General features: G+C 39.3%; 1 protein-coding gene across 12 annotated transcripts in view; it reads left to right on the plus strand.

Moving 5' to 3' along the window:
• The window catches only part of Nlg1 (Neuroligin 1), a 288,191-nt gene that overhangs the window by 238,808 nt on the left and 34,601 nt on the right, over positions 1-14,782 (plus strand). For all 12 annotated transcript variants that reach the window (XM_067782396.1, XM_067782442.1, XM_067782403.1 and 9 more), the window contains 3 exons: positions 1,268-1,383; positions 5,108-7,771; positions 10,132-11,194. In XM_067782396.1, the coding sequence (XP_067638497.1) occupies positions 1,268-1,383; positions 5,108-7,771; positions 10,132-11,194 (3,843 nt within the window). The remainder of the gene's footprint in view (positions 1-1,267; positions 1,384-5,107; positions 7,772-10,131; positions 11,195-14,782) is intronic.

Consider the following 14,782-nt stretch of genomic DNA (forward strand, 5'->3'; position numbering starts at 1 on the left):
GAAAACTCATGAAGTTTTTATCAGTGATTTTTTTCGTTCACAGTTTTACTTTACAGAATAAGAATTTCAAAGTTTACACAATTTCTTGTGTACACTTTGAAACTCACAGTTAGCGAATATGGCCCCAGGGGTCACCTTGGGGCAGCTCCGCATATATACATTCTGTTCCCTTTTAGCATTAACATAGGTGAGCCGACTTTGGAGGTACACTTTTTCTCACCATTCCTTGAGAAATATCGACTGTAGCGGCATGATAATAGGACCATGCTAGAACAACATGATTTTTCTTGTATTTTTTTCTGTCTAGGGGTGAAGCTGCCATAAAAATTTGAGTCATTAACCAATGTATAAGTCATTATCCACTATTTTTCAATAAAATTACATGTTTTACAGTACTCTCAATCTATATATATGCACATAAATCGTACTAAAGCATATTATTATTGCCTCAGATGACCATTACGTTTTCATCCTAAAGAAAATTTCCATTTCGAAAAACCACAATTTCGCCGTAAACAGTAACGGCATGGCAACGCTTCTGGCAAAACAAAAAATATTATGAAACTTCAAAATCCCCCAAATACGTCAAACAATTTTGAGTGGAATTATCTTCTTTTTTGTATCATGCTCCTATCTGACTTCTTGATTTGAAAATTTGAAAATAACCATAAACGCTCCCTAATGTAATAAAACGTTCCCTCATATAAAGAGTTCAAAACTGCTATAGTTACATGATTCTTTGTAAGTAATTTTGGACTCATACTGGACTGATCGCATTTTATGCAAGGCTTTTACTGCAGGCTATTTACACAAACGCAAATATGCAATATTTAGCTTTTGAATATGTGTGTGTGTGTGTTTTTGTCTATATCTATAGTTATGCATGTATTGCAAGCAGCTGTATAATGGCATTTTCTGCTGATTGAGGTAAGAAAGCAATAGATACAAGCAATAAAAATAAAACTTTATTTTTATCTCTTCACACAAACAGAAACGCATTTCCTTTTCATTCCTATTTCTTTTAACGTCGTATCTATGAACTTTGCTTTGATGGCCAATTGAAAGTGAATTTTCATGATACGACTTAGATATCTATGTATGTACATATGTACGCAATTTTGTATTTGATTGCATTGCCTAGCCTAGCATGTTAACAAACACATTATATATGTATGTACATACAAGCTACATACTTGCTTATGCAAAGAAATGTTAACTTATTTTTCCAATTTTTAACATTGATTTTCTAATTATGTCTTGCATTTAGTAATCCAAAAGCACCTTGGAAGGGTAATTTCATTAATTTGCATGCCTTAGAGTGGGATCGCTACGATCTGGATTGGCCGGAATTTAATAAACGCACACAAGTTTATTTGAATATCGGTAAGTTTATAAATCATAATTGTTTTTTATATGTATGCATTAGACACCTGCAGTAGTACGCAAGAGCAATGGGTGTCCATATTTTTGGGTTTCATGTAGTATCTGCTTCGTATGATTTCTTTTTCGTCGAAGGAGGGAATGCTTCATGCACTGACCGTTATGCTGAAAGCCTCACCGTTCTTAACCGTTCTGTTCATGAATAATTTTTCTTCTAAGTTCGCATGGCTGGGTACACGGGTACCACAAGGCAGTTCAAGCGGGAGACTACTAGTGGTACCTGGGTATCCCAGTAAAGAGAGCTAGTAATAAAAAACTAATTTATTAAAAAAATCATCTTTATGAATTTATATATTTGAAAAAATTTTCTCTATTTATTATAGAAAACTTATTCCCATACGATGCCACAAAATTTTAACTCGTTTCGGACCACATTTAGCATTACTATGGGTACGGTTCACCGTATCCCAGCTATTATGTCGGCAGGTCATTTTATTTATGACACTGCCCAGGGATAGGCCGACAAGTTCCTCTTCTAACCTCCTCCCTTCTTTGACAAAGTATTTGCATTCCATTTACCGCAGTACAAGCAGTTCGGGTTTTCAATCTTCCCAATTCTGTGAAGGCATTTACGCAAGCAGCAATGCCCAGTCAAAAATTTAGTTAGGTAGACGTAGAACTCTCCGTGTGGTAGTTTCAACATTGCGTTCAATTCTGCAGTCCCTGGTCCACTTGCTTATAGTACTACTATTCCACTGTTGTTGCCAACTCTGGATCGATTCAACTCGCGCCTGCGTAGCAGCAGCATCCCCCGCGATACTATTCCAATGTCGTACATTGCTTTATGCTCTTCAGCGAGCAGATATATCGGTATGGTTCCCGCCACAAACAGGACCGAAGTGAGTGGTTTGTTGCTTTCTATTGGTTGATAAGAGACTTGGAATAATCCCGTGATGAGGCATAACTGTCGTAACAGGTGACTTAACACACAGAACGAAAAATTAAGAGCGTCACAAAACTTATTGCCAGGGCAATCAGGATAGTAGCAGAAGATATTAGAGCCGTAAGACAGCCAATTTATATCAGAAAAGGGACTGCTCATTTCCATAATACCCTACTAGCCTAGGAAAATCCAACACGTAGACGTCAATCGAAAGGCACCAACCAAATAAGGGCACGTGGGCGAAGGTATACCCCATAACGAAGGCAGGTCGACTGCTACAAGATAGTACGATCCCAGACACAAATGCAAAGACCTTAGTTGACAGTCAGGCTGCCTAATAGGCTTTTCAACCCAAAGAATATGAGATTGGGGCAAGCGACTTGTTGTGACCCAACCGAGTTGAATGCAAGTTCCCAAGGTCCTTATGGCCATGTTTGAATTGGAAATGAACAAGCCAAACAAATCTGCAGAGAGAGTACTTGTGGGTGCCATCACATGCCGTTGCTCTATTGCACCAACTGTTGCACATACCATCAAGCTTCTTCTGCAGAAACTGTCAGAATGAAGAAGAAGAGGAATTGATATGACCTTTCTCTGAAAGTTTTTCGTCACTCTGACAGAGGTTGGGAAGGTGAATCTTTCACTCATACTAAATTTCATCCTTTAAAGCAATTAAATTATTGAGAATCGCTAGGAAGTAATCTGTTTGGACGAATATGCCGCCATCGGGCACTCACTGGTGGTACTCACAAGGAACAAAAATGTCTACGAATAGACGTGTTGGAAACTCCAACCTATCCTAACCGAAGACAACTCAAAGAGCTACTATCTAGAATCAGCGCACCATAATGAAAGGATAATCAAAATACATTTTTTTATGTTTCGCTTTAGAAATAAATAAAATAATTAAAAAAAAATTTTTAAGTTAAACGGTTTTATTGAAAACAATACTTACATGAAATAATAATAATACGAAAAGCTAGAAAATAATTAGGTAGGTCCTAGGTACTAGTCATCACACTCCTTATCAATCTAGGGCGTTGATCAGACAATTAAATAAAAGCGTTGGGCGCGTGAAATTTATAAAAATGTGAGGCGTAGCATAACCTGATTAAGGTTCAGTTGGTTGTACTTATGACTATCAATAGAAATATGACGCGTCCAACGCTTTTATTTAATTGTCTGATCAACGCCCTAGATTGATAAGGAGTGTGATGACTAGTACCTAGGACCTACCTAATTACTTTCTAGCTTTTCGTATTATTATTATTTCATGTAAGTATTGTTTTCAATAAAACCGTTTAACTTAAAAATTTTTTTTTAATTATTTTATTTTCAAGTTTTTAGTCTTTATTTAATTGCCTATTATTTCTCATTCTATTTAGTTCATTTAGTTACTCATTATTACAAGGACTCTTTCCTGACAATTTGTTACAATCTAAGTCCTGAATACATAATCCTTCCAAAGACTTTACTCGACTCTGCGCCACGTATGCTTGTCCCTCCTTCAACTCCAAAATATTTTGATTTCACTTCTACTGGACTGTATGCAATATTTGTTCCAAATATGAGCCAACTCGGGCATCATAGGTCGCTTTCTATTCATGCATGTATTATGTGTTCCAAATATGGACCAAATCAAATCGGACCACAAATACTATTTTTGTGAATATCTCGATCCTGGCGCCACCTAGCGGCTATTTTTTTCATAAGTCGCTTTTTATTCTTGCATGTATTATGCGTTCCAAATATGAGCCAAATCGGACCACAAATACGATTCTTGTGAATATCTCGATCCATGCGCCACCTAGCGGCGATTCTATTCTTGCATGTATTATGTGTTCCAAATATGACCCAAATCGGACCACAAATGCGAATTTTGCGCGATTCATGCGCCACCTAGCGGCGTTTTTTTTCACAGGTCGATTTCTAATATATTATGTGTTCCAAATATGAGCCAAATCGGAACACGAATGCGAATTTTGTGAATATCTCGATCCATACGCCACCTAGTGGCAATTTTTTTTCACAGGTCGATTTCTATTCTAACATGTATTACGTGTTCCAAATATGAGCCAAATCGGACCACAAATGCGAATTTTGCGAATATCTCGATCCACGCGCTACCTAGCGGCGATTTCCTTTCACAGATCGATTTCTATTCTTGCATGTATTATGTGTTCCAAATATGACCCAAATCGGACCACAAATGCGAATTTTGCGCGATCCATGCGCCACCTAGCGGCGTTTTTTTTCACAGGTCGATTTCTAATATATTATGTGTTCCAAATATGAGCCAAATCGGAACACGAATGCGAATTTTGTGAATATCTCGATCCATACGCCACCTAGCGGCGATTTTTTTTCACAGGTCGATTTCTATTCTTGCATGTATTATGTGTTCCAAATATGAGCCAAATCGGACCGCAAATGCGAATTTTGCGAATATCTCGATCCTTGCGCAACCTAGCGGCGATTTTTTTCTTATTATTGCATTGTCATCGGGTTCTGAACTATATTCCAAGTTTCAAGCTTGTAGCTTATCGGGAAGTTACTTAAATTTCAATTACAGGATTCGTTCACAACGGCCGGCCTGTCAACTCAAGCTAAATAAAACCGTTTAAAAAACATTTTTGTTCTTGAGTAAAATGCACCTCTTATTAAGCCTATTTTAACAATATCTCATATCTAGTTCAAGCATTCGTTTATAAACTCTTGCAAACAATTCCATTTCAGTACAAACCGAAACCTCTACAAATTTCTTCATACGTTCTATTTTTGTAGGAATTCCGCCATCGATTGGCTACAAATACCGTCAAATCTATATGAATTTCTGGAACAAAGAGCTACCCAATGAACTTAATCAAATCGCGAATATACAACGCCAACCATATTTGCACACAACTGTGTATGGTGGAGGTGCAGATATAGAGAATGCTGATGATGAGGGGGTTGGCAGCAGTATTGCAACACAACTGCCACGAGGTCATACTGCCATTGCAACACAAAGCACATATCCGATACAACAACGACGAGGGGGCAACAGCGAAGTAATAACCGGTCATATGAGTCAATTTGGCACACGCGACAATAGTGCTGAAGATCCGGTACGCACATTGAAACTACTTTTACAGGAGCCATGGAAATTGAGTGGCGTTAGTAGCAGCAGCAATGAAAATGTTAATGCTAATGTAGGGGACGTAACTGGTATGGAACACTTTGCAGAGAATATGTATAATGCGCCACCAACTTTTGGTGTAACTAAACATGTAGATGATGAGAAATTTCATGCGTTAGCAACAACTGGTTTCGTGAGTAATATGGGTGGTGGTGGTGGTGGATTGAGTGGGATTGCTGGTGATGGGGGCAGCAATGTGGTAAGAACAAATAATTTAGGTGGTTTTGGTAGTCTTGGAGTTGGCACGGGCTTTGGTTTAGCTAACGACGGCAATGCAATTTATGGCGTGCCAAGAGCGGATATTGCTGAAGATAACAATGGAGGTGGCGCTGGCATCGGTTTTGCTGTTAGTGACACAGCAGGAAGTGGCACCGTAGGTGGTACAGGCAACAAAGAGGAAGTTGCCAAATCAGAAACGACAATACAAGTACTCATTGGACTGATTACGACATTCATTGTGCTCAACGTAATTATCTACACTACATTTCTGGTACAAAAGCGAAAAAAAGCGCATGCGATGCAACGCAAACTCGGAGGCATATTGAGCTATGACGGCACAACCGATGATGAATTTAAGCGCTCGAAACAAAATGATGGCGACGAAAGCTATATGTTGGACATAGTACGCAAGTCGAATACTTACGAAGCTGTAAAAACTGAGCGCTCACCCATAAATGGATTTAAAATGACGCGTCAACTTAGCACCTCCACCGTCGACACTCATACAAAAGTATGCGCTTGGATGTCTGCTGCAGCTGGTGCTGCTGCTGAGGAAGCCAAAGCGTGTGCTGGTGGTGGTGGTGGTGCTGGTGCTGGTAGCTCTAAAGGTGGTTCGAAAAAGTCATCCTCACCCACATTCTCTTCATTACGCAGCAGCAGTGCTGGTGGTAGCTTCAAACAACCAAACATGCCACAAAAAGTAAGCGTTTCTATCGATGCTACACCACAAGCGCGCAGTGGTAGCGTGTTGGAGCAGGAACCGATTGAAATGCACAAACTGAAAACGGATGGACGCAATATAATAATTTGTCAGGAAGTCGAGGTGATCGATCAAGACTTACTCACGCCACAAAATTCATTGGATAGCTCACGTTATACGCTTATGCGTCAGCACTCAGCTGCCACCGAAGCTTGTGAAGCTGAGCTACCACAACACGGGCAACTGCCGCTTGTGCCACAGCATGCACACTCACATTCCGATCCGGTGGATATGCAGCATTACTACAGTGGCAGCATGTACGATGCGATTACGGAAAATGAAAAGGTCACGAGCTTCCTTAATGAGCATGAAGATATCAATGTGACTAGCCGCGCAGATGATGCCGGTACCACTATGATACATCTTACACCCGCACAGCAATTACAAGTTATAAAAAGCCGTAATTATCCAAAAGTATTACCTACAGCAAAATCGAGCACAAATACTGAGTTGGACTTTTCAACGAACGGCGCTAATGACTCGCCACCAATGACGCTGGATTTGCGCACAACCAATAAAAGAAACTCTCTGCCTCCTAACAGTTTTTTGCCACATTTTAGCGGCACAATGTGTTCGGCAAGTGCACGTTATCCGCCGCTACCACCACCGCGCACCATTTCCACGCTCGGACGTAAGCCTTCACAACGCCGCAACAGCAATAATATCACTACATCACCCTTACGTCTTGCATATGATTGCACAACTGAAGAGGATGAGGAACCGCCAATAACACAAAATACGCTTATTGTTGGTCCAATTGTGCCACAGCAACAGCAGCAGCAGAAACAAAAGACCCTAGGTGTAACGGTGTCAGCAGAAGCTAACGGTATTGATGCTAATTATTCGACATTCAAACATTGTAATGAGACAACCAAAAATGCCAAAAAGCCATTTAATAAGCTGACAGCCGTCCAGCAAACGCAGGAAGTGTTAAACACAACAGCAGCAGCAGCCATACCAATGAAACCTATAACAACAACAACAGCTATGCACCAAATAGCTAGCACATCATCTATGCCAACAACAAGCAGAGTGAAGAGTGGTGATGGTACAGTTAACGGCACCGACGCAGATCCTTTCACACTTAGTGCAGGTATTATTGGAGTTACAACATTCCTGAGTGGCGGTGTTGGTGGCGCTGGCTTACAAAGTTTCGAAAGTCAACGCGCTCTAATCGGTTTATGTGAGAAAACGCTGCAACAACAACAGCGTGGTGAACAACAGCAAACACATCACACGGAGCGTACTTACGCTGTGCAAGAGCCTGCTAATTTGTCAGCTAACGAAAATGGTAAGCTCTAATTTCAAATAAAACATATTGACTTTATTACCTTTTTAAAATTGGCTTTCTGGTTATTTAGAAAATTTTCGTTTGGCCTTAAGACCATTTCGCGAAGAAGACCATAACAGTATGTAGCAATTTAACATTAGGAAAACAGCTTTATTACCATTTCAAGTGGTTACAAGGTCAACTGACTTTATTGCCTTTGTTTAATTGAGTTTATGGCCACTCAGGGAATTTCCGTTTGACGTTATAACCACTTCGGGAAAAGGCCATAACAATATTCAGCAATTTAAGACTAAGACGAAAGGTTTATGACCATTTCAAATGGTCACAATGTCAGTTGACTTTATTACCTTTCTTTAGTTGAGTTTGTGGCCACTTTGGCAGTTTCCGTTTGACGTTGTGACCACTTCGGAAAAAGACCATAACAATATGCAGCAATTTAAGACAAACGCTTTATGAGCACTTCAAATGGCCACAAAGTCAATTGACTTTACTACCTTTCTTTAATTGAGGTTATGGCCGCTTTGGGAATTTCCGTTTGACGCTATCACCATTTCGGTAAAAAATCATGACAATGCACATACATCAATTTAAGATCAGGCATAACCAAAAACCGTCCACAGGATTGTGTGGACTTTTAGTTGAATAAGTTCATCGTTTTCCAAAGGAATGCTCACCGGCCCAGCTTTTAATTCGATTTCGCACTGCAATGAAAATAGAATTTTTCACTTGAATGGAACCAAGATATAGGAAAAGAGCGCCATATCCGAAAAATGTTCCTTTATGATGGTCTTAATATCAATAATCGTTGATATTGTAATCATTTGAAATTTGATATTTTGACCATTTCATATGGCTATAATTTCAAATAATATTGTGCCCGCTTGAAGTGCTCATGGGGTCAATTGATGATATGGCCGTTGGTCTTACATCACTCCACCTAAGCTAAAGCTGCTCCTCATTTGAATAGTCAAAAGTTCAATCACTTAAAAGCTGTAGCAGTGCTTTTTCTAATATTCTATATGTCATTCTCTGTTCTATATCTCAGACTATAGAGTTTGCATTCTTCAGTTTTATATTCTATTCATACATTGCCCCAGTCAATGAAACCAAGTAGAGATGAATTGTATTAATTGGAGATCTATTTATGCAATGCTAATTTTGGCTCGCTAAGCCTATACTCGATTTTTTTTTTTTTTTGTTGAGCTCGGTTTGATATAACAAAATATTATTGGTCCAAGAGAAATTAAGGCAGAGTTATCACGATTTTTAAAACCATCCTCAGAACTCTGTCTAATTGTCCTTAACCCCAAATATTATTGTTTTGGGACAGATACGCGAAGAGTTAAAGCAATTGAAAAATTCGGTTCCTGAGTAGGGGGTGTGGGGAGGAGGAATCTGCAAAATATTTTCCTAAATTTGTATACTTATATTAATGCAGACCCTATACTTCATATAACTGTGCAAAGTCAATATACTTAAAGTTAGGTTAGGTTAGAGTGGCCACCAGTGCGCTCACTTATGCACTTAGGCCCATTATGATACCATGTGGATCTCTCTCCTACTCAAACCAACAGGTCGATTCAGCAAACGTCAGCAATTTCTTATGTTCCAACTTAGCCAGATCACAAAGATTGTCAAAGAAGGGCGATCTCACAGATGTCTTCCTCTTGCGCCGAAGCGCAGGACAATCGCACAAAAAATGCTTGACTGTTTCTAGCTCCGCTTCTTCTTTGCAGCTCTTGCAGTAATCATTACAGGGAACACCCAGCCGTTATGCATGCTTCCCGATTGTTATGTGGTCGGTTATAAGTCCAACCACCAGATATATGTCCCCCCTTCCAAGAAGAAGGAGACTTCTTGTGCATCTCGCGTGCCATTCAGGCCACACGAGCTTAGTGTGGTAGCAGGATTCGAGATTGCTCTATCTCACACGCGCTTCCCTAAAGAAAATCCCTTTCAAAGTGAGCTTACAGGTAGTGAGCGGCATGCGCAATCCGTTCCCTCTTGCAAGTTCGTAAAGTACTTAAAGTTATATCAGCTAAAAGTAATTGAGAAGTTACTATTCCCAAATTGTGTAGGATCCCACCCCCACTTTTTTTCAAAAAACATACCGCCGGTAGACCCTCCACACTATTTTTCATCTCTGTGTCGAATATGATCCAAAACTGTTTAGCTGCGCTGTTGTGATTGGGTTCACAAAATGATAGAAAATTATTCGAAAGTATTTTTGTGCAGGGGCCTCAGAACTTCGCCTAGCTATTCTCGTGTAAAATTTTATTAAAATTAACTAAATAGTTTTTAAGCAATTCTAGAATTAGGATATATTACAAAGCCGTTTTACTACTTTTTGTTCCACTTAGGAATCAATGCCATGGAGACAACAAGAAGCCCAGCCATAATTAAAAATAATTTAGTGAACTCGACAGGCAGTCAAAATTGTGGTATGCATAATAATATTCCCAATAATAGCCAAAACAACAACAATAAAACTTCTACCGATATCACTGGCATAACTGACATTTATGCTCAACCCAACAAGTCAGCAATTAAGGCCAAATTGAGTGCTTCGTTCGAACAATCAAACATACCAACAACGACAACAACAGGTAATAGTACAACAGACATACCACCAATCCAATCACCTTCAATGGTTGTCTTCGCCCCCTTAGCTGACAACACAATAACTTCAGAAACAGCAATAAAGCAAATTGCTGCTGCTGCCACCACTGCTGCTGGTGTTTCTGAAGGAACTAAATCAAACCACACGACAACAATAACAGCTACTGCAGCAGGAATAATAAAAAGATTGGGTGCAACGGATTTGGCAAATAGTGGCATTGACAAACAAATGACAGTTAAGTATAGGCAAACAAGTGAGTCAATAGCAACAACAATAAACAATATTACGACGCAAGCAATCGGCGAGCCACAGGTGCTGAGAAATTCCAATGCTGAAGGTAAAGAGTGTACACAATTACAACAACATCAACAACAACAACAAGAAGCAATAAGAATGGCAACGCTAAAGCGAAATGCAAATAACTGCATGGCAATGGGCAAAACAGCAACATTAGGTACGCGTGTACCTGTCATTAGCGGAATGTCAGCCGCACCGACACCGACAATAGCAAATGCCATTGCAGCACAATTGGCACAGACAAAACCTTTAAAAGCATCACTGGCAGCCGCAGCCGTCGGAGGAGGAGTAGCAAAAGATACCAAGTCGACACTGAATGGTAGTGACAGCAGCATGATAGGCGCGCGTGATTCTTGTCTCAGCTCAGTTTCAACATCTTCAGCAAGCTCTAGAATATCAACGGAATCAACTACATCATCCAATTCATCAGCGGCAACTGATGCATCATCATGGTCCACCTCCTCGTCGTCCTCCACTGAAACTGTGCGTACGGAGCTGCAACAAAAGTAATTAACTATTTGATGCTAACAAGAATTGTAAATAAATGTATTGCTAAGTTTACTTGTTGGCGCATGATTTCAGTTTGCTTTCACCTTCTTATTTTTATACTCAGTTGAGCAGATCTCACAGAGTATATTAACTTTGATTGGATAACGGTTGGTTGTACAGGTATAAATGAATCGAGATAGATATAGACTTCCATATATCAAGATCATCAGTATCGAAAAAAAATTCGATTGAGCCATGTCCGTCCGTCCGTCCGTCCGTCAGTCCGTCCGTCTGCCCGTTAACACGATAACCTGAGTAAATTTTGAGGTATCTTGATGAAATTTGGTATGTAGGTTCCTAGGCACTCATCTCAGATCGCTATTTAAAATGAACGATATCGGAAAATAACCACGCCCACTTTTTCGATATCGAAAATTTCGAAAAATCGAAAAAGTGCAATAATACATTACCAAATACGGATTAGGCGATGCAACTTGGTAGGTGAGTTGAACTTATGACGCAGAATAGAAAACTAGTAAAATTTTGGACAATGGGCGTGGAACCGCCCACTTTTAAAAGAAGGTAATTTAGAAGTTTTGCAAGCTGTAATTTGGCAGTCGTTGAAGACATCATGATGAAATTTGGCACGAACGTTACTCTTATTACTATATATCTGCTTAATAAAAATTTGAAAATCGGAGAACGACCACGCCCACTTTTTAAAAAAATTTTTTTTTAAATTCAAATTATAAAAGAAAGGTTAATATCTTTACAGTATAAAAGTAAATTATGTCAACATTCAAATCCAGTAATGATATGTTGCAACAAAATACAAAAATAAAAGAAAATTTCAAAATGGGCGTGGCTCCGCCTTTTTCATTTACTTTGTCTAGGATACTTTTAATGCCATAAGTCGAACAAAAATTTACCAATCCTTGTGAAATTTTGTAGAGGCTTAGATTTTAGGACGATAACTGTTTTCTGTGAAAAAGGGCGAAATCGGTTGAAGCCACGCCCAGTTTTTATACACAGTCAACCGTCCTTCCGTTCGGCCTTTAACATGATAACTAGAGCAAAAATCGATATATCTTTACTAAACTCAGTTCACGTACTTATCTGAACTCACTTTGTATTGGTGTAAAAAATGGCTGAAATCCGAATATGACCACGCTCACTTTTTCGATATCGAAAATTACGAAAAATGAAAAAAAATGCCATAATTATATACCAAATACGAAAAAAAGAATGAAACATGGTAATTGTATTGGTCTATTGACGCAAAATATAACTTTAGAAAAAAACTTGGTAAAATGGGTGTGATACATACCATATTAAGTAGAAGAGAATGAAAAAGTTTTGCAGGGCGAAATCAAAAGCCCTTGGAATCTTGGAAGGAATACTGTTCGTGGTATTACATATATAAATAAATTAGCGGTACCCGACAGATGATGTTCTGGATCACCCTGGTCCACATTTTGGCCGATATCTCGAAAACGCCTTCACATATACAACAACCCTCCCTTTTAAAACCCTCATTAATACCTTTAATTTGATACCCATATCGTACAAACAAATTCTAGAGTCACGCCTAGTCCACCTTTGTGGCGATATCCCTAAATGGCGTCCATCTATAGAACTATGGCCCACTTCCTCTTAAAATACTCTTTAATACCTTCCATTTGATACACATGTCATAAAAACACATTCCAGGGTTACCCTAGGTTCTTTTTACAACATGGTGATTTTCCCTTACTTTGTCTCCACAGCTCTCAGCTGAGTATGTAATGTTCGGCTACACCCGAACTTAGAGAAATTTAAAGGAGACAGGAATTGTATATGATCCTTTAAGCAGAAAATGCCTGGAAAGAATCGCGGGATGGTAAAGTTTCTAAGATCGTGTACAAATCCTACGACGTTAAAATCACAAAAGTTACTCATATCTCTAAATAAAAAGGTTTTAAAGCTCACGATAGGCTTATTAACTGCACACTGCCTTCTGGAAGTCATATGTTTATTAGTTAGGTCTCGTTAGTAACAGCAAATGTAGGAAGTACGAACTGCAGAAATAAATGGTTGAGCACGTTCGAATTCATGTCCTATCCTACACTCGCAAGATCAAGGCGCCAGCTAACAGCGGTGGCGTAGTTGCTTATGCCATTTCGTTATCCAACAAAGCTCTGGTAGCACAATGGACATAGTTAGTTTATGTGAGCTCTTTATTGACCGCCCAGTTCAATGTTACCTATGTATAACCTGTCCAAATTTAGTGCACGAGCAACTTTTGACCGACTATAGGTTGGTATTGATAGAAGGAAAGTCCGGACTATAACCATGCTCACTTTTTCGATTAAGAAAACTGCGAAGAACTTGATTCATATTTACTAACGAAACTTTTGAGAAATGAAAGTGGCTTTTTTCACATATGCCTCTAAAAAAAATAAACGTAAGGCGCAATAAACTCCGAAGAGATTTTGCGTCGTGCTCCTTTTAATTCTTCCTACAAATTGGTGGGACGGGACCTACTTGTTTTATGCCGGCTCCGAACTGCATCTGCAAGGCAGATGAGCTTTCACTGAGAACTTTTCATGGCAGAAATACACTCGAAGTGCTTGTCAAACACTTCCGAGGGGCGACCCCGCTTAGAAAAATTTTCTTCCAACGGAAAAACCTTGTTTCTAAAATTTTGATGTAGCTTTGAACCCAAGATCGTCAGTGTGGTGGCGGCCGCCATATATGACTCTAACTCTGACATATTTGCATAATTGACGCTTAACCGTTTAGCGGTTATAATTGTTCATCAGAGCGCACCAGTCGCCTCTTTCCTCCGTCAATTGGCGCCAATTAAGCATACTATTTAAATCTTCTTCTACCTGGCCCTTCCATCGCAGTGGGGGCCACCCTCTTCGTCTGCAGATAAAAATACTTTCGAAGCCGGCCTAGCCAGCGTAGGCGCTGCATTTTAATTCGCTGGGCTATATTCATATCTGCGTAAATCTCGTACAGCTCATCGTTAAATCTTTTTCACTTAAACACTCCCACAGCCGCCTCACCTGATGTTGTCATGGTCGATGGTTCTGCACCATATAACACGGCGGGTACGATTACTGATTTCAAGAGCATAATTTTCATTGATGGTACATTTACCATATTTAAAACCGCACGGCGAAGGTCCAACCAGCCTATCCCTACAATACGCCTACAATATGTGCATTTTTAAGGAGGCTGCGATATTTGCAAAGAATTTGATACAAACATTTTAGATATTGCGAAATTTCAAATTTATTTTTTTGCCCACATCCTAATGTTGCTATTTTGCTATAAAAAAGGTGTAACTATAAAACGTTGTTGGAATTATTGTTATGTAACTCTTTTGCATTAATTTTGGGATAGTATGTCTATTTGTATGTGAAAATAATGATCGTTCCCTCACAATACCGAAACAACAACGTGTGACACGCGCCACTAGCACTCGGCATCACCCAAATGAGTATGCACAATACCAGTCACGTTGTAAAATTTTGCTGTCAAAGCAAACAAAGTTTTGTTTTTCGCAAAATTATGTTATTTCGTAAATTGCTTTTCAGTGGTTTACACTCCGGAACGAA

The sequence above is a fragment of the Eurosta solidaginis genome, chromosome 1, assembly GCF_040869045.1.
Source record: "Eurosta solidaginis isolate ZX-2024a chromosome 1, ASM4086904v1, whole genome shotgun sequence".
Lineage (NCBI taxonomy): Eukaryota > Metazoa > Arthropoda > Insecta > Diptera > Tephritidae > Eurosta > Eurosta solidaginis.